At 45.6% G+C, this 20378-nt stretch overlaps 2 protein-coding genes across 4 annotated transcripts in view; one reads left to right on the top strand and one right to left on the bottom strand.

Moving 5' to 3' along the window:
• Positions 1-8446, top strand: part of PGS1 (phosphatidylglycerophosphate synthase 1) — a 125611-nt gene extending 117165 nt beyond the window's left edge. For 2 of the 3 annotated variants that reach the window (XM_081899724.1, XM_081899722.1), the window contains 3 exons: positions 2849-2997; positions 6368-6515; positions 7762-8446. In XM_081899724.1, the coding sequence (XP_081755850.1) occupies positions 2849-2997; positions 6368-6487 (269 nt within the window). In that variant the 3' untranslated portion in view covers positions 6488-6515; positions 7762-8446. Of the gene's footprint in view, positions 1-2848; positions 2998-6367; positions 6525-7761 lie in introns of all 3 variants that reach the window. The other variant, XM_081899723.1, reaches the window with a different exon arrangement.
• Positions 7583-20378, bottom strand: part of DNAH17 (dynein axonemal heavy chain 17) — a 94693-nt gene continuing 81897 nt past the window's right edge. The window contains exons 68-80 of the mRNA XM_081899464.1: positions 19758-19928; positions 18286-18408; positions 16910-17103; positions 16309-16457; positions 16067-16194; positions 14680-14907; positions 14284-14475; positions 13317-13496; positions 12738-12920; positions 11013-11195; positions 9691-9834; positions 8961-9186; positions 7583-7943 (exon numbers count right to left, since the gene is read on the bottom strand). Coding sequence (XP_081755590.1) covers positions 7696-7943; positions 8961-9186; positions 9691-9834; positions 11013-11195; positions 12738-12920; positions 13317-13496; positions 14284-14475; positions 14680-14907; positions 16067-16194; positions 16309-16457; positions 16910-17103; positions 18286-18408; positions 19758-19928 — 2349 coding nt within the window. The 3' untranslated portion in view covers positions 7583-7695. The remainder of the gene's footprint in view (positions 7944-8960; positions 9187-9690; positions 9835-11012; positions 11196-12737; positions 12921-13316; positions 13497-14283; positions 14476-14679; positions 14908-16066; positions 16195-16308; positions 16458-16909; positions 17104-18285; positions 18409-19757; positions 19929-20378) is intronic.

Here is a 20378-nt window from a genome sequence, read left to right as displayed (position 1 = left end):
TCATTACATAATTAAAACAATTAAATGCCCTAAACCTAGAAAGAGTATGGCAGATCACCAATGTTTTAACTCTCTTTAAGATTCCAGTGTTGATAAAAGTGTCATCTGAACAAAAGTGTCCTTAGCTGGTGGTTGAAGCTAAGAAGAGAGTAGACCAAAGAAACTTCTGCAGTCACAGAAAAGGCTCTCCTCTGTCTCTCCCGTGTCAGGCTGTTAAATAAGGCATCACCATTAGGGTGTGGGCAGCTCGTAACTCTGTCCATGGTGCTGTGTAACCCCTGCATTAACAGCGGCTACTCCCAGGGCTTGGGCAATTTGAGGGAGACCTTTTCCTTTTGATTTCAGGTGGGCAAAGAGACATTAAGAAGCAGGAGTTGAGGGCCAGGTGGACTGCTTTCTTGTTCTTTCCCATGTTGATAAATTCCAATGAGAGCAAGTATTGCAAGCAGGGTTTGTGTGCTCCATGGCTATAATACTTCTTCCCTGTTGTTTTCCCACATTGTGGCTCCAGTGAGAGTGGAGCTAGTAAGTGAGCACCAGGAGGATATTGGACCGAGTGGGGTTTTGGTTAGTTGATAGGATTGTTTGTTTTGGTATGTTTTGCTGTCATACTTCTTGGCCCTTCATAGTGGTATTTTAAAATAATTGAGCTGTTTAGTTCTCCTGACCCTTGAAATAGAACAACTACTATAACCCCCACTATAATTTACCCCAGTGAATGTACCTAGTTTTATTCAGTTGCAAACCCACTGTTAATTGCCTTGGCTCTTGTTTTCCATAAGATGGGCGGTATACAGCCTGCCAACCTAGCAGTTCGAAAGCACCTCCGGGTGCAAGTAGATAAATAGGGACCGCTTACCAGCGGGAAGGTAAACGGCGTTTCCGTGTGCGGCTCTGGCTCGCCAGAGCAGCGATGGCACACTGGCCACGTGACCCGGAAGTGTCTTCGGACAGCGCTGGCCCCCGGCCTCTTGAGTGAGATGGGCGCACAAACCCCAGAGTCTGGCAAGACTGGCCCGTACGGGCAGGGGTACCTTTACCTTTTACTATACATCTGATCATCATTTGTCTTGTTCATCTGGGGTTTATGCATCACGAAGGGCAAAGGGCAGTTTAATAATGATTTTATTCTTTATACCCCACCCATCTGGCCGGGCTTCCCCAGCCACTCTGGGCAGCTTCCAGCACATATAAAAACATAATAAAACATCAAACGTTAAAAACTTCCTGATACAGGGCTGCCTTCAGATGTCTTCTAAAAGTTGTGTAGTACTTCCTCCCCATCAGATGTCAAGGAGATAGTTTTCCATAGGGAGGGCACCACTGCTGAGAAGGCCTTTTGCCTGGTTCCCCGTAACTTCACTTCTCGCAGTGAGGGAAGCACCAGAAGACCCTTTAAAGTGGACTTCAGTTTTGCATCATTTCCCAAGTGTGGCAGGAAATATGAAAAGTATGCTCACATGTATTTGGCTCAGTAACAGATAATGATGAGAAGTGTTTCCGTTAAGCTTGGGTGGTTTTCTTCAGTGGGAAGTGCTCTACAAATGTGGACACTCCCATTGGCCTGAAGGAACAGAGATGCAAAACTCATGCAGTGTTAGAAAAACAAAGTTGCTATCTTATGATTCCCACAGGGTTGTTCCTTTGTTCCGGATGAATGGGTGAGACCAGGTTGGTAGACTGGTGTTGCCTTTGGTAATTGTGCTGTTACCGCTGTTTAGTTGTGTGTGTGTGTGTGTGTGTGTGTGTGAGAGAGAGAGAGAGAGAGAGAGAGAGAGAGAGAGGCAGGCAGGCTATGTGTGCTGCAGTCAGACTGCAAGGGTTAAAATGCAAAAGGAGAATCATGCAAAGGCTGGGATCCTATAATGAGCAGGAACATATTCTGAGGCGATAATTGCAACTGAGAGAGAAGGACAAGGAGGGAGATAGATATTGACATACAGGTATCGCTTCTGAAGGATAAACCTTTTTTTCTACAGTAGTTGCTCTGATGGAGGGACGCGGGTGGCGCTGTGGGTAAAACCTCAGTGCCTAGGACTTGCCGATCGCATGGTCGGCGGTTCGAATCCCCGCGGCGGGGTGCGCTCCCGCCGTTCGGTCCCTAGCAGTTCGAAAGCACTGCCGGGTGCAAGTAGATAAATAGGGACCACTTACTAGCAGGAAGGTAAACGGCGTTTCCGTGTGCTGTGCTGGCTCGCCAGATGCAGCTTGTCACGCTGGCCACGTGACCCGGAAGTGTCTGCGGACAGCGCTGGCTCCCGGCCTATAGAGATGAGCGCACAACCCTAGAGTCTGTCAAGACTGGCCCGTACGGGCAGGGGTCCCTTACCTTTACCTAGTTGCTCTGATATGATCAGCAGCAGCATCTACAGTAAATCATTCTGTGCATAAGTACTGATCTTGAGGGATTATGGTCTTTGCTCCGTCAAGAACCTGGGGACATCACTAATTTATTTTTAAACATAATCAGTGTAATATTAAAAGCCTGAGCCTTCAGTGCAGCTGTACAGGGTGGGGAGTGTGTGTTGCAATGGACCTCAGAGCATGGTCTGCATCCCATTGTGCAGGGATTGTGTTGTACAAGCTGAGAAAAGCGTATGCAAAAGTGCAGCCAGGTACTCTGTTGATTTTTGTGCCATTCCTGTATGACATTTTCTGCAAGGAAGTATTCCTATTTCCTGGTTGCTTCTTTAGTACCCTGGCCTATTTATACTGCCAGTAAATTAAATATTTAGTGTGTTTTGTTGCTTTTCCTTTCAAGAATAAACTATTGTTTGAGGCTCATAACAGCTTCCATGAAAACTTCCTCCGTCTGCCACATTTCCTTTCTCCCCATGTTTCCCTGCAGGCCTCTGGTTGTACCTGGCAGGAAGCAGTCTACCCTGCTTAACTCTGATTGGCTCTCCTAATTTTGGGTACAGGTCGGTTCATCGGGACCTCGAAGCACAGGTTGCAATAGTGACGGAAAACAAAGCCCTGCAACAGCAGTTCCATCAGGTGCGTAGTTCGTGGGCCAATGACTTGAGTGCTCCGCTTCACACTGAACCACCCTAAGATCTATGGGTGAAGGGCAGTATACTAGTTTAATGAATAAATAAAATAAACAAGTAGTGGGGTTGAGGGAAACTGGATTAATTCAAAACTGTCCAGAGGAAGTTTGTGTGAGCAGTTACTTTTCTTTATTTATTAAATGTGTTGGTTGCTTTTTTACAAAAGCAACTCTAACCCATTTTAACTAGAAAACGGATACATTAACACTGGGGGGGAAAGAAAACCAAGAAAAATCTTTTTTGAAAAACCCTCCAGTGATGATGCATCTGAAATAGCTGTTGTAGTCCTGAATGGATCTGGATTAACGTAAACAGGCTGGTCCTGGAGGCTGAAGATAAATGTGGGAAAAGACAGAGGTATTGCTACCTCTGTCCCTAATGCATACATGTGCTTTTCTCCTTTGACTTGATGGTTGTCCCCATGGGGAGAAGTGTAGTGGCCCATAGTTTTCCTAAAGACTATCCTAGTACCTCCCAGTGTTTCGGTAATCCAATGGTTGATGAATTTTATAAAGAGGGGCAAAACTATTAGCTGCTTTCTGGCTTTTTCATGCTCACAACTTTTCGACGTACAAGTGCAGATGTTTTCTTTATAATTATTCTTAGGTTTTCATTTAGACTTTTCTGCTCCTGATTCTCTCTCCTCCCCAATTTTATTTATAAAACAAAGGTTATACAGAGACTGACAGAATACGAAAACAATGCTTTTGATTTTTAAGATTAATGAAATAGTTGCTGTGGGCTTTCCCAGCATTTCTTGGTGTGTGCTCTCCTGCTGGCTGCAAATGTATTTCGGATTGATTCTATCTCTGCTTGCGTGGCCTTGATTCCTGTCTCTGTCCACTCACTTATTCTAGACTGGCTTTTTAATTAACCTTTGCAACTGCTGTGTCGCAGCACAACAGTTGGATTTGCATATACATATTACTCCCAAGATTTACTCTCGGCTAGTTCATCCAAACTAAAGTTATTATGTCGTAACATTGAATTTCACTGGAAACAGGAGTTTCCGGAAGAAGGCTTACCCCCTGGTTTCTAACTGAAATTTGTAGTTGGTTAAATTTATATGAAAATACCTGGCACCACATAAAATCCCCATAAAGCAGGGCTGGGGAACCTCAGGGCTGGGCTTTAAATGTGGTTCTCCAGTTTTCTCTGTGGCCTTCAGAATCCCCAGTAGCCCTTGTCAAACTGCTAATGCCTCTTGCTTGTTTGAATGGCAGATAGAGAGGTTTATGTAGAAACTAGCCCATTGTACATTTGTTGCACTCTTCACTTTAGCCTCTGGCCCCACTCATCACAGTCACATGGGCCCCTGAAGGTTGCCCAAAAGGGAATGCAAGCCCGCCCTACCTGGGAAAAGGTTTTCTACCCCAACACAAAGTCTCAGTGTTGACTGGGTTTTTGAAAGAACATTGCCTGAGACTTTGTAGCAGCCAAGCCATAGAAGCCATGTATAATTTCAGCCTTTAAATGCAGGGGCTCCATAAATACTGTCTTGGCTTACTCTCTAGCAATTGTTTTCCCCTACGCCAGAGGATTTCAGGGGAGAGATTGCTCTCCCCTCATGCTGCTTTTGTAGAAGGCAAAAGCAGTGGTGGCTTTTGAAAACAAACACCCTCACAGCTCTCCGAGTTCTGGAGGACTTGAGGAGGGGGTAGGGTCTTGTTCCACGTTGTGCAAGGAAGGCTTTGGGAAAGGCAAGAAGTGACATGAACTGTTCTCACCACTTCCTCCTTCCACAGGGAAGGGGAAACTGATGAGAGCAGTTCATGCCACCTCCTGCCTTCTTTTGAAGTCTTGCACCATATTAAACTTGACTTTGCCCCTCCCACAATTTCTCTCCATGTGCTGAAAGATGGAACGGGCGTTTAAAAAATTGTTCCATTTTTGTATCGTCTGTAGGAGGTTATAAACATCCAATGTATAATCTGAAATGGGAGCTATGGGAAATGTGGTAAGAATTCAGATGACAACCTAGTAAGCTGCATACACAGACTGTTGCTGTTATACTTCTCCTTTGTGGAGCATTGGTACCTCTTGTTGTGAGTAACCCAACTAAGTTTCTTACAGTTTGTGTGAATCCTGCCTTTGGGGTGGATTCAGAGCATTCTGAAGTCTGTGGATAGTCATTTTTTGATCCTTTAATAAGAGTTGTTTACATTCTCTGCTTCCCATCCCATGTGGACTGCAAGCCTTTCGTGAAGGCGCCATGTCAGGACTGTGCCCTGTATACTTCCCAGCACATTGTCTTAGCAGCATTAGCACAGTCCTTAAGGACACACTTCTGCTGCTCAGCTAGCCCTTCTGCAGACCTTCAGTTAGCCCCAGGTCAAATCACCTTTCTAACTACACTTGCTCTGCCTACGCCGTAATTACCAGTTGGTAAAGAAAGTCAATTGTGCTAGCCCTCTTTAGATGACCAAAACACATGAATTAATGAGCGAGAAGAACACAGGACCCCCTTGTTCACAAGCACATTGAATAAGGTTTACTTTTTATCTATTTACTTAAAGAAGGCCTTGTTAAATCCTAGAAGGGAACTAGTTTACAGGAAATAAGAGGGGGCAGGGGAGAGAATTAGAATGCAATCTGCATGGGCTAGATCTGCTCAGCTGGGCTTGGGAAGGTTATAGGTGGCTAATAATGTAGCTGAAGATGGGTGATTGCGCTGTGTTGACTTTGGAGTCAGGCAGAAGTCCTATAATTGTGTCAGGGCTCTCTGCATGTACAAGAACCCATCTTTCTATCACAGGTGAGAAAGTATCTTTGTGCTGTAAGCACTACTTCAAATCTCATGGGGTGTATGCGTCCTGTATCACACAGACATTTGCTGTCCCTTCCAGCTGTATTGCTTGTTCTTTGAAGGTGCTTAGTATTTCTGGGAACCACAGCGAAACCTTGACGGCACATTCATTTTAAAATGCAGCTTCGGAGCTTTTTCTGAAGAGAAATGAACTGTCTGGTCTCTGGAGATTAAAGTCGAGCTTCCTTTTGGACGATTATAGCTCGGGGTTTGGCTGTTACGGGAAAAAAGTAACTGCAGGGCCAAGTCTCGTAATGCTTTCCTCCTTTGTGTGTTTGTATACATATGTGGGTTGGGCTCTGTGTATGTGCAATTACTTGACTCAGTTGGCATTTGAGATGCCAAACTTGAGAAAGCAGGTCAGCCTGCATAAGAGGTACTCTCTTCAGAGGAATGAAAGTATATGGAGCCCTGTACTTTCATTATAACTAATTAAAGCAATCAGTAATGCAGTCCAGGAGCAGATGTTCAAATTCATGTAGTAACCTCCCCCTCCTTTTCCCCACTATAGGAGCAAGAGCAGCTTTATTTGCGGTCTAGTATGGTGTCTGCATCAACCTTTGAGCAGTCTAGTCGCTATGTCCAACTGTGGGTGAAGATGGTGACACCTCTGATTAAGAACTTCTTCTGAAAAAAAAAGATAGGTGGGTCCTTTTGGGGTGAGTTTTGTAAATTGCTGTTTATACCCTCCCCTCCCCCCACACTGGCAAGCACTTTAATAAACAGGAAAGAAGCACGAGCTGATTTCTGTAAGAACCAAGGCAGTGTTTTTCCTGCACAGCATAAGCCTGCTATCCAAGGGCCTGCATTGGACGGTCATTGCAAAACGCTGCGAGACCTTATTAATTTGTCTCAATTTGTCTTATTCTGGGGAAAGGCTAAAACTCGCATATAAAATAACTGGAAAGTAGTAAAATGCCAGGCAGGCATGTGTGGAGGAGAAATTGAGGCTTCAAATACACAGTGGTGGTCAACTGCATGAGGGCTAAAAAGAGTAGAAGGGAAACAGAAGTGCGGATATTACAGCTTTGAATCAGGTGTTCATCCATAACACCAAGGTTTATTTGGACAGTTCCTTATGTATTATTTGGGACCAGGTTCTCTTTGGCAGTAAGATGCCTCTTACTATCTAGAAAATGGCAATGATTGAGGTGGGGGCTGAGGCTTTGGTAACTGCTATTGTAATGAAGGGAGATACTGGAGCTCATCAAGAATATAAACCTAACAAATGTTTATATTCTTAAGTAGTGCTAATGTGACTACCAGGAGCGCCTCAGGCATTAAGCTTGCTCCTGCAGAGCTCCAAGTAGGCCAAATCTAGAGGTGCCTCCTGGGTTCAATAAGTTACAGAGGAAGACATTTGCATTTTTCAGAAATTTGGCATTATTATGCCTAACTGGTGAGAGAGTCCCTTCTCCTTGTGGATTAATGCTGGTGGAGATTAGCAAACACATCTTAGGTGGGGGAACAACCTGAGCTAATCAGCATCTATTTTCATACTTATGAGAACTGAAAAGTCTTCTAGTCAGTTGCAGTGAATGCTACACAATGAAAGTGAACTGGGAAAGGAATCCTGGCCAATGCGGGCAAATGTACACAGACTTGTTTCTAGTCATAAACTGCAGGCTTGCATATATTATTGTAAAAATACAGACTTGTTTCTAGTCATAAACTGCAGGCTTGCATATATTATTGTAAAAATACTGTTTATCAATAACAACCTGAGTAGCATAACCACACTTTTGCTTTTTTATTGAAAACTTTGCAAACAAGTCTTTTTAGTTTCTATTTTGGGAAAGGTGGGGGCAGGTGGGTAGGGCTTTGCTTTCAACGCAGGCGTTAAACTTGCAAGAGCAAAGCAACTCCAGCAAGAATCCACTTAGCTGGCTTCTCTTTTGTCTTCAGGTTGAAGGTCCAGACGTAGGTGGGGCCTCGCATGCGCGTCTTATAGACAGGACACTCATACATGTTCTTGGTGTCCATACGATCCACGGGAATGGCTTTGATGAAGATGACGGGCATCGAGGGGGTCAGCTCCTTCAGACGTGCATCACTGATGACACCGGTCTGAGTATCCCAACGTGCACCTGCAGGAGGACAGAACTGTGGTGATGTTTCAGCCTAGAGGGTGCTTCATTTGCAGCATGCGTTAAGGAAGGGAACTTCACACTACCAACCTTCTGTCTTTAGAAGCATGGCTACAGGTAGTTGCTCTGGCTTGAATGTGCCTTTGCTGTCATCTCCATAATTTACGTAAGCATTCTGAGCACAAGCTAGAAAGAGCTGAATGCACAACTCTGCCCTGAGCCTATGGCAGTGTTCCTTTGCTCCAGAAAGCTATATTCTTCCTTCCACCTTCATTCAGCCTTGTAGGTAACATAAACGCCCCTACCTACAGTGACTTGAGCACTAAGGGTTAGGCTTCTTCAGCCCCCCTTTAATATGCGGGGGCAATATTACATTCCTAACCTTAGCCACACTACTTAATATGTATGGTCAATTAAGTAGTTTTGTCTGTAAGGGCAGTAAAATAGGCATGTGCTGCCCTCTGCTGACATGCTAAAGTGATAATAAAGACAGCTACTGCAAAGTGTTGTCTGCTTGATCCTTTCTTGACAAATATTTGTGCTTTCAAAACAGACAGATTTCAGCCTGGAAGTAGTTTACAGTGTGGAAATAATATTTGCACAAGCTGAAGGCATCCAGCAATGAACTCTATCCTTAGGAATGGCAAATAATATATTTTACTGCACAAAATTGATTAAGAATGCTCTGCTGTTACCAAGCACAAAGGTACAGCTGAAGCATTGATGGGGTGCCCTTCTTTTTAAAATTGTGATGATTATGTAGCGCAGAGTTGTGCCTGAAAGAGGTGGGGCAGGGGAAAGTGGTCTTGCTTCAATGTCCTGGAGGCAAAGAGAGAGAACCAGGGACACAATGTTCTAAAAATGCAAGAAACTATAGTAAACACCCTCCCCACCTCTCTCAAAGAAATAGCACAGATGAAATGGAGAGCTTCCCTACAGTAGAATAGGACAAAGGAGAAACTGCCTTGTCTGCTGTTGAATGACTGCATCTCTGTCTTACATGATAAGCTAGATTACCTTCCATGAAGAGCCCATGCACATAGGAGCCTTCTCGAGGGGGAGCTGTCATATCCTCCCGGTTCTTCTTGGTAACTTCCACTGAAAGGCACATTCTGTCAAGAGGCCACTCATTTTTCCTAGCCATAGACTGCATAATGGCCGTGAGGAAAGACTGAGGGTTAAAGAAGCCTGCTAGCCATACAGTTGTGGGTAGGGCAAAGTCTGTTGTCCAGGCCTCCAGCTCCTGAAAATGGAAATATTACACATAGCTAAGCATGTTGAGGAGGTCCATGTTTTCTGTTGCACTTGAGAGTCCATCTCCCATCAGCCCCAGGCACCACACTCAAGGAACAGGGATCATGGGAGGTGTAGTTCCACAACACTTATAGGGTCACACGTTTTCCCATTGCTGCTTTAGCAGAAACTACCTCCTATAAACACATTAACTTCACATAAAGATTCTGAAAAGCCTACGCATGTCTGTCCATCCTAAACAGATGATCAAGACTTTTACCTAGTAGAATTGCATACAACTACAGCTGTAAAGTATTCTTGTTATTTTATTAAGGATTGTTATTAAGGATATATATAGAAGGTAAAATTGGAAAAAACAATGCAAAAGCAAATAACTGAGTGTTGCTTAATTAAAAGATGATGCGTAAGTGCAAGTTCTTCGCTGTCCTGGTTGTTGCCCTGCCAGGACAGCTAAGAACTTGTTTTTGGAGAGCTTTAACAAAGGAAACCTCACCCTGATGCGGAGCAGTAGGTCAGCATACCAAGCTCCCAAGCTGAGCAAAGATGGATAAGCCCGGTTTGTCCAGGAATCAGGAACATTGTCATAGTAAAGTGCATTTGATAGATCTTCCATGTCTGTTGTGATTGTCAATTCTCCCTGTGGGGAAAACAAAACAAAAGCTTTTAATTGGATTCTTCCATCAGCTCAGCACAGCTTTTTGTGGCTATGCAGACCATTTGAAGAATTCTTAGTGTAGTTTTACGAAAACGGCATCCCTGTTGATCTAAGGTTCTGGTTATGTGAATGCTTTGGCATTAATTACAGCACTTTCAAGATTATATGTTATGCAAACAATGTACCATCGTTCCTCACTTGTGGTGGTGTTTCCAGGCATTTTCCCTCATGGTACTGCTGATGTTGTGGCAATTTAAATTTCCCAGCACTTGCATTGCTGAGAAAATGAGATGCACTCCTCCAGCTTGTGCTATAATTATGGGTGCCAGCGCTAATGCCAAGCAGTTGTGTAACTGATATCAGTGATTAAAAACAGCAAAACACACACACACACACACACACAATTTTTTGACCCTTAGTAAATTATTTTTAGTTCTCTGCTGGACAAGCCCTTATTGGTTTGTGGTTCCAACACATACATCATTTCTGTGAGTTGTTGTATGTGGCTCCCTTAATGTCCAGCAGCCTTATTTCACCCTGGGGAGTTTGGAGAGCAAGTGCATTGAGCTAATGCCTCCCTGTCTCCTGGGCCAGAGCACACCGTTCTAAATGGCTTGTTTTGTTATAAAGGAGGAAGCAACACAATGAAGCTTGCAAGGAGGATATTTTTCTCTTTATCCACCCCACCTCACCCCAATCTTGCCATAGAATTGTATTGTGGAAGACTTGTTGGAAGGTTGAGCTATTGGCAAAACTTGAACGTAGTGAAGGGCAGTGAAGGAAAAGTCCACTGGGCAAGGAACACCATCTGTGCTGAAGTCAGCGACCAGCCAGTGAACTTAGAGGGAAGATTCCCAAGACAAGCATCTTGGCTCTATCTCCCTTAATTTTCATGTGCTTGTGTATACAAACTACTGAATATGTACTGTTCTGATTGGAAAAAGAGTATCATTATCTTCTAGTTTAAAGTGCTCTTTAAATGCAGTAGCAGAAAAGATGAAAATCAAGTCTCGATGTTCAGGCATTTCCTGTTACTGAGAAAGCACGCTCCACTTTAATTTTCCTATGCCAGGTCATGTGTCAAGTATGCTGATTGAACCAGGTCAAATGTTGTTGTTTTTCTGGTGTACTTCTAGCAATAGCATACAATATGCACCTACCTTCAACCCCAAGTTTAATTCTTTCAGAGAACGTCTAATTTCACTGGTAAGGATGTTCATTCGTTCACATTCCTGGAAGGCAACTACTACATATGGGGTCTTCTCAGCTGCCTTTGCCATGATCTCCACCATATTGAAGGGCTCTGGAAGCCGATCCATGATCTCATCTAGCACAGCTTTTACCTGTTACACAGAGGGCCAAATTAATGTTTCGTTATATGCAGCATCATTTCAAATGCTCCAAAGGGTAAGCAAAGTACTAGACTAAAATACCTGCCCCAGCAAGGTGGGCAGGGCAGAACATTTCCCACATTTCCTGGGGCCTGAAGAAATATCAATGCAACTGAAAAAGGACCGACAGTAGAAGGGGCAGAACAGGTAGCAGCAACCCTAAAACCTGTTGCTGATTAGAAACTAGGGTTGGGCGATAATTAGGTTTTCAACATTGCGATATATCACCAGCCAAACATCACGGTTTGGCGATATACCTTGATGCTGAAAGGAGCTGCATTGGCCCCAGCCTGCAAGGTCCCAGGTGAAACTCAGCTCTCACAACTTGGGAGCTGAGGTGCTTTCACCCCAGCGCCTTGCAGGTCGGGGCCAATGCAGCTGGCCCCAGTCCACTGCTTGGCTGGGGCGCGCAAAGGCTTCCGCCCTCCACTCCCCAAGACAGAGGGAGCCTTGCAATGAAGCCCAACAGGCTCGGTTTGCAAGGTTCCCTTCGCCAGCAAGGGGTGGGGGGGCATGCAAGCAGCCTAGGAGAAAGAGGCTGCTTGCTCTCCACCCCACCCTTGCTGGCAAAGATGGAGGGAGCCCTGCAACGGAGCCTGCCAGGCTCCTTCATCTTTGCAGGCAAGGGTTGGGGCGTGCGCGCAAACAGCTTCCTTTTCCTAGGAGAAAGAGACCGCTTGCTCAAAGACAGAGGAAGAGCTGCAATGGAACCTGACAGGCTCCATTGTCAGGGCTCCCTTCGCCTTTGCTGGCATGGCCCTTTCAGCCAAGAAGCGCCAAGGCTCTGCCCCCCCCCCCGGTTGAGCAGGACCCCCGTCCATCCGGCACATGCACATGCCAGAGGGACAGGATCTTATTTGCACACCCCAGCCAGGGAGTGCAAAGCCTCCCACTCCCCAGTGGAGGCAGCTCAAATCCTCCTCTGGCTTGCATGCTAGCAGGAGAAGGATCAGGGCTGCTCAGCTGGGGAACGCAAAGCCCCCCCCAAGCTGAAGGAGCCTGGTTCCTCCTGCGCATGTGCAAGCAGGAGAAGGATCAGGGCTTCCTCAGCTGGAGAGCGGGAGCAGTTCAATGGAGCCCCCACCCTGCCGCTGGCTCGTACCAACTGGTGGCAGGTTGGGGGCTCTGTAAAACTGCTTGGCTGAGGCGAGGGCAGCCAAGCAGCTTAAAGGAGGGAGGAACAAGCTGTATAGGTGCCTGGCCAATGCAGCTTGATTCTCTCTCTGCGCTGGCATGAGGGGTAGACTGTGATGGCGGTTGCTGAAACTGCCACGACTCTGAGTCCCTCTGCTTGTTTCTCCCTCGCTGCACTGGTAGCAGAGGGACTCAGGAGAGGCAGCAGTTTCACTAGCAATAAACCGCCAAGTGAAAGCGCCATAACTGTCTGCCCCTCAATGAATCTCCCAAACCTATTAGAAACATTCAAATAGGAACCCCAAACCATTATCAGGACCCTGAGAGCCATGACCAAAGCAAACTGGAAGGTTTTCCTACCTTTTCCTCTCGGGACACACCAGTTCCGCCTCCGGCATCTGACTCTTTGGGTTGCATTTCCAGCACGGTGCGGAAAAGTTTCTCAGAAGTGACAGTGAGGAACCCAATCTCTGCATTAGGATGAAGCCCGTACAGATAAGGGCTCTCGGGTGGAAGATTTTCATCAATATATTCATGATATCCCTACAAAATGTAATATGCAGAAACTTGGATGCTATAAGGTGTTAGTGACTGCTTAACGCCTACACCAGCCTTATGTTCAAATTAAGCTTCCAGTAAACTATATGCTCATAACAAGCACTGTCTTGCCGGTAGATCTGGCTGTTTCCCCTGGGACTTTTATCCAACTTGTCCACAAGTATAAGGCTGTTTCCCGTGGTCCTCTGAAATATTTTGCCAAGTTCCCTGTGCTGAGGTGTAAAACTATTTCTGTAGTTGCTGTCCTTTCTCTCTAGACCTTGCTATTGTTTCTTTTGTGGCAAATAGCATTTGCACCTATGGCTACCATTTACTCCCCCAGATGAAGGATTGTCAGAATAGTGTGTTGTTGGAGCAACTCCCCACCCCTCCCTCTCTCACCTTATAATCAGAGTTAGGTGGTATAAGGAAACCTGGTGCTAGCAGCATTTCTCCCTCCAGCATCTCCATACGGATGTATTCACCCAGGTAAGTTCGGCATAATCTGCGGTCCCAGTCATCGGTGATGTGTCCCCCATACATGATCTCCCCAAAGAGATACCGCAGGTCGTCCCAGGGAACCTAGGAAAAGATCCCACGGAGGGGGAAAAAAGCAAAATTTGGGGGAACACCACCAACATTCTGTTCACGTATATAAAGGTATGTGGGCTTTTTGCCGCACCCAAAGTTCTTTTCAGAAAACATGCTTTCATCACTAGTCTATTAAGGGGCACATTTGGTCCCATAAGTACCGTGAAAAATCTTGGGAAATGAGACAAAATGATTTAAAGCACAGACAAGTGCTGGTTAGCCAGCAGGGGACAATCCTGGGGGAATGCTGAATTGCTTTTCCCATCATGGCCTGTGAAGGCAGAAGAATACTTTGGAACTGAGGAGGTCCTATTTGATCTTCGCATTCTGCAATAGAGTTTGAGTGGGCTAATAAAATGGTCTTCATTCTATTCATGTAGCATGCGTTACATGCTAGGTGTTATTGTAACAGGTAGAGTTTGTGAGTTTCCAGATGTAGGAACTCCATTCAGAACAGTCTGTAGCTCCTCAAATTATTGCTGTCCCAAGTTGAAAAGTGCATTCTGCCCTGGAAGCAGAACTCACGGTGACAAAGCCTCCAGGTGCACAGATGCCAAAAAATGAGAATACCCTGCCCACAAAACACAAGCTTTTCGGTTCAATGCTTCTCTGCACCAAGTACACCTTTTTCCTAATTAAGTAATAGTAAATTCAAATAGCAATTCTCCATTTCCCAAAGCAGGCAGTGCTTTGATCAGACCCTTGGAAAACAAGGGACCACTGACTACTACTTACACAGTTTCTCTTCTATGCAACTCACAAGTTACCAAATCTTTACCTTCACATTGGCTTCCAGATAGTTATACAGTACATTGATGGAAATAGTGAGATCTCCATTGTTAAATGGGTAAGACCTATTCCAGCCTTGAGCTCCAAATTTCCGCCGTTCTGCCACCACTGCATGGAAATAGCAGAGGGCAAAAAGAATGCACTTGAATTCAATTTCTTTGGTGCACATTTCTAGGGTATCCTAAAGGAGAAGGAAAAAAAAAGGCTGTACTTTTGCACAAACAACAGAAATGAGAAGCCATCCCAAAGTGGGAGGAAGAGGTCCTTTTCTTATCGAAAGCACTGTTTGCATTGCCCGAAAGACAGGAAAAAGCAACTTCAGTGCTAATCTTGGATTGTGGCTGAATACAGAGTCCAATCAAATGGAACAGCAGGTACTGCTTACCTGAGTAAAAAGATCCAGGGCTTTGTGTAAGTTGGCATGCATGCCTGTTGGAGGCTCATTGGTGATTTTAATGGCATTTTCCAGGAGTCCCTGAGGGATAATATGGGAATCTGGAGAGGGAGCAGGCTCAGCGCTCATGTATACTCTGTAATCGTCATGGCTCCCTATGCTATATCGTTCAACCTTTTTATCCAGTGTTCCCAGCCACTTGGCTACCAGATGGATGTTCTGTAGGGTATATAAGGGACATGTTAGTTGCTGCCAATGAGGATGGACTGCATTCTCCCTCCAGGGCTGCCTTTAGTGGCAACCAGAAGTCCTGTAATGTGAATGGAATGCTATTCTAAACTGTCTCCACCCTCCCCATCCCAAGGAACTGACATCACCTAGCCATAGTACATTAATATAAATGGTTCCATCCTAGAACTTCAGGAAGACAAAATGCTCAGCATCCTGCCCTCATTCATGTCATGTTCTAGAATGGATATACATTCTCTGCTGTTTCATCGACTTTTTAGGCATAAAGACGCCTGCACTCATTTTATAGAATCACAGAATTGCAGAGTTGGAATCGGGCATCTCAATTAAAGCATTCATGATAGATGGCCATCCAACCTCTGCTTAAAAACCTCCAAGGAAGGCGAGTCCATGGCCTCCTGAGGGAGTCTGTGCCATGTACATGTCCCCTAGTATGAGTACTCCTTCCTTACACATGCAACACCAGTCTCAAGTTGGAGGGACCTGGAAGAGTGACAAATTGTCTGGGCATCAGCAAAATTATTGACCTCACTCTACTCAATTTCCCCTCAAGGCCTGGATCTTTTTTAGCATAAGCAATAGACATATGGTCCTTAGCATCTAAGGCAATAATATCAGCTGGGCACCAGTTTGGGGGTGGAATGGAATGGGAGAGGGAGGCTCCACTGCAGCCTTCACACTGAGAATGCCCCTACCTTCTCAAATACTTCAGCGGAGGAAAGAGAAAGGGTCTGCTTGCAAGGTACAGACTTCTCTGAAGCTGTGTTTCCACACAAAGGCTGCAACAGGATCATCTGCCCACAGCTGCTTGCAATTTCTTCATGCCGGCACCTAGATACCTTTGGGCAGTGCCAGCATTGTTCCAACAGTCCAGTATATGGCTAATCCTATCAATGGACATCCAGCATATGCCAGGGAATTTTTTACACTGGATTATTTATGGACTGGATTACAGCGAGTTTGCAGTTCCAGAAATGATTATTAAAAGCTATTTTCATTTGCTGCCAGATAATTTACTTAAATCATGAGTGCTAGGGAGGCATGAAAGAAGTGAAGTACACTAGTGTAAGAAGTACGCTAGAAGTACAGTGTAAGAAGTAATCGGCAGGAAACGTTGGAATTGAAATACCTGAAGAATGACCCAGTGTCCTTCTACCGCAGCCACATCCAGGGCATGTTCTGCCACAACTTCCTGTCCTTGTCCTAGAGACACATTGTGGATTTTCCCATTGTCTATGGTGAAGCCAAGCTTTTGACCTAAGAGAGTTATTAAAATTGAGTGGAATTTTTAAAATGTCTGTTGTTCTTTTAAAGCTTTTGCTGTGTGCGCTGTAATAGGGCACACTTACTGGAAAGGCTCTCCCAACTCACCCAAGGCTTCAACATCCTTCAGGGGATCAACTCCAGGAGAGAGAATGAAGAATATGGGTGTTGACTGGCTGCTCTCTTCATAGGATTTGGAAAATTCAACACTTCGGCCTTCAACAAATTTACTCCCCATTTTCTCCTCCACGAAGTTCCTGAGGGAAATAAAAAAAACATACAGGGGATTGAATTGGCTCTGGTGAACATTTTGGCCCTTAAACCTATGGGTTGTGTGATTAGTTTCTTTTAAAAAAAATATTGGGGTGGGGGGGAGATACAAACTGAACATTCCCCATTCCCAACCCTGCAGCATAGTTTCACATGTAAAGAACAAGAATGAAGTTTGTACAAGGACTGAAGTGGAGCAAGAAAATGAAAGGTGTGAATAACAATATGAAGGGAAATGTTACTAGAACCAAGTATCATGAAATGTGGCACAGCTTCTCCTGTCGGCTTTGTCCATGTGCTGAACAGCCATGCCGCAAAAGCGGTTTTTTTGCCCTCTAGCCATACAAAGTTTTTGTGTGAGTTTTTCAGAAAGTGCCATGTCCCAAATGGCCGTTCCCTGTACAACAGTCCCAAGCTGTAGGAAGAGTGCAGCACATACTTGACTGCGTAGGTCATGCGGTCTGGCCTCATACATCGCATCATGCACAGCTTTTGCAGGGCTGTCTTGTTCTTCCACTCCTTTGGAAATACTTCCTTCTCAGGGGTCTCAGACTCCACAAACTTTTTCCACCGCTTAGCAGAACCTTCAATGTCACTATCCAAGTTTTTGAACTCGTCCATATCAGACAGCACCTGAGAGCACAGTTAACAGGGAACATGGGGCTGACAAGCCTTTGCTTTCTTTCCTCCTAGTCACACCAGTGGCTTTAATAAATGCACCTGACAGCAATAACCTTGGTTATTGAATGGCTTAGCTGTCAAACAATTCAGCTCCCAAATGCCGAAAACTCAGAAGTGCGCCGGTTTGTGAACGTTTTTTGGAAGCCGAACATCCAATGCAGCTTCTGCTTGAGTGCAAGAAGCTCCTGCAGCCAATCGGAAGCTGCGTCTTGGTTTTCAAACGGTTTCGGGAGTTAAATGGACTTCCGGAACGGATTAAGTTTGAGAACCAAGGTACCACTGTACTCTGCTCACAACCGCCTGAACTGTTAACAGATTTCCTTCTTCTGCCAGTTCAAGTGAAAACAGGAGGCCTATGGCAAGAGGAGGGCCCCATTGGATACTACAGATATAGTGCCCAAGGCACCAGGCTGTCATGCTTGCAGCAGAGCAGAGATGGAGAACCAGAGGCCCTCCGGTAGTTGGGCTCCCACTCCAACCAGCATGGCCAATGGAAGCTGCAGTCCAAGAACATTCAGGGGGCCTCAGGTTCCCCACAGTAGAGAAACGAGGAGAAAGAGGTCCAGGCATCCTAACTTGACTTTAGCTAAAATGTCACAAGCCACAACAGGCTCTAAAGAGTACTGCTTCACAGTCCATGTTTTAATCCCTCCAATAGCACAGCCACCGTTGGCTATTCCAAGGGAACAGTTTTCTGGATGCCAAGCAACTGCAGGAAGGGCTCAACAGCCGTTTCCAGGTCATCCTAGACCTGGATGAAAAGGTGGCCTCATTTAATTTCTCATCTTGCTTTCCTGCGGGAAAGGAAACGCAACTTGCCTGTAGAGCGTGATTGCTCTTTTCATGTACACGCAACAAGAGGCTGTGGCTATAGGCAGGCTGAGGGAAGGAAAAAGGCCCCCCTCCACAGCCAGGCTCTCCCCAGCTATGGGCGTTCACTGCTGAGCAGAGGTTTCAAACTGCTAGCACAGTTCTTTAGATGGCTCACACGAAAAGGTTTGAAGGTAGCTAAACTTCTACGACTCAGTCCCCATCAATCACGGACCATGTCACTGGATACCAGCATTTTCTAATGGGTCTCCCTCAGCTCCTAAAAAAGGACTTCATTCTAGAAATAGTTATTTTCAAACAAACCTTAATTCCACCCCATCCTTGGCCTAACAAGAAATCTACTGGAGATGCCAGCCCAGCTTTAAAGGGGAAGCGCAGAAGGAAGTCTAGTTCCACCGGATTCACTTCTTTCTTCACCAACAAGACCTAGAGAAAGCATGGAATTAGAAGCATGAGGACTATTTACTCCAGAAACAATTGCTGGAACAGCTGCTGGTCTTGTTTATCCTTCTGAGTTTACTGACAGCAGGAGCAGAACCCAAAGACAAGGGGCCACACCCAACACAAATCTGGCTTTGGAGTGTTGTGAGGTCAGATGAACACTGACCTCACCGGGTTAGGGACAACCCGGCCTGATGACTACTGCATACTAAGCAGAAGCAGCAGCTGCAAGCCTAAACAAGACAACAGCATCACTTCAGCCTTCAGTGAGGGAGGGGACCCTGCTGATGCGAACCATCCCTATTTTTAAACTTACCTGATAGGATTCTACAGCCTAATCTTTCTCCTTGACTGCTGCTGCTGTTACTTCCACTGTAGTTTGCATGGGGAGTTAGGGGAACAGCAGTACCTCTGGTGGGGGACACGCCATGTTCCTTCTGGGGTAATCTGTCTACTTGTGGTTTCCACTCTGCACTCAACTCTCACCTAAAAGCTGTCAACATGTGACAGTGGCCAAACCTGGGAACGGCTTTGACTGGCTGGCTAAACCAGATGAAGGGAGCCGATGGGTCTCAAACCCTTGGTGAGTTAGGGACTTCCTTTCATGTGAAGATGGTGAATTGTATGGAGAAGCCCAACAGCAAAGAAGGTGGTTTCTGCACATACCGTAGAGGGAAGTGAGGGGCAGGTGGGGCTCATCAACCTGGGAAGGTAGCTCGTCTAGGAGAAGGGAAACTCTGATCCTAGACCTCCACTGCCTTGCAGGATATTTACAGAAGAAGGTGGCTAAAGAGTAAACCGTAAACAAATCTGGAGTGGAGTCCCTAAGACACTTGGAAGGCGGCTTGTATCACCTCCTTCTGGCAACTCCTGCAGCCAAGCTGGTGCCAAGCGCATTGCTCTGCTTTCTTTTGGACCACAATAGTGAGGATGAGAGGGGTGGGGATTTTTGGAGGCAGCACAGGAGCTCCATTCACACAGCCCAGGGTTGTGACCTGAGGAGGTGCTGCTAAGGCAGTGGTATGACTTCACCCCCAGAGAAGCACTCCATTATCTCTTGAGACAGATAGATGCCAACAACAAAGTTTGACCTACTCTGGAACTCCTCATCTTCATTTTCTAAAGAGCTACCTTCTTCTAGTCCTTCTTAGAAGCTTCTCCACAACTTGCTTTACAACATCCCTTTCTGATCCATCTCTCTTTGGGTCTAATAATCCACTGTCCACACAGCTACACCCTGATTACCAGGCAAGAGCAAAATGTTGACTGACTCCATGGAAACAAAAAAAACTCCAGTTACTTCTTTTGTCAGTGCCAGCAGGAAATCACCTTACCTGAAAGGCAACTTGGGCTAGAAAAATAAGCTTGTCTCTCTCAAAAAGTCCCCGAGCAGTGTACATGTAGACGGAGTAGGTGATCTCGTCAGTTAGGTTGATCACTCTGTGTTTCACATCTTCTGCTGGAGGAGTCCGTTGAATGGCTTTCTCAAAGACCACATTGAATGCCTGGTCAGAAAAGAAGTCAAAGCGCAGATGAAAACCGTTTAACCTGGTTGGACTTTGTGGCCTTTTATTAAAAGGCAGACACGGGGAAGGTGCCTTCATCCAAAACACAAGAACATACAGTGTTTGGGCTGCAGCCTCGCATAAACTCTATGGTTCAAGTCCCTTTGGCATGATCCTTTGATATGACCTCGGGGCAAGGTATTTATGCTCGACCCTAAGTTATAACGAACAGACAGCCACCCCTGCAATAGAGGTAGACTGTAAGAAGAAGAGTTTGGATTTGATATCCCGCTTTATCACTACCCGAAGGAGTCTCAATGCGGCTATCATTTTCTCCTTTCCCTTCCTCCCCCACAACAAACACTCTGTGAGGTGAGTGGGACTGAGAGACTTCAGAGCAGAGTGACTGGCCCAAGGTCACCCAGCAGCTGCATGTGGAGCAGGAAGCGA

Source organism: Podarcis melisellensis (assembly GCF_964234715.1).
Source record: "Podarcis melisellensis genome assembly, chromosome: 2".
In the NCBI taxonomy this organism is placed as follows: Eukaryota; Metazoa; Chordata; class Lepidosauria; order Squamata; family Lacertidae; genus Podarcis; species Podarcis melisellensis.
This window is presented reverse-complemented; position numbering and strand designations above follow the sequence as displayed.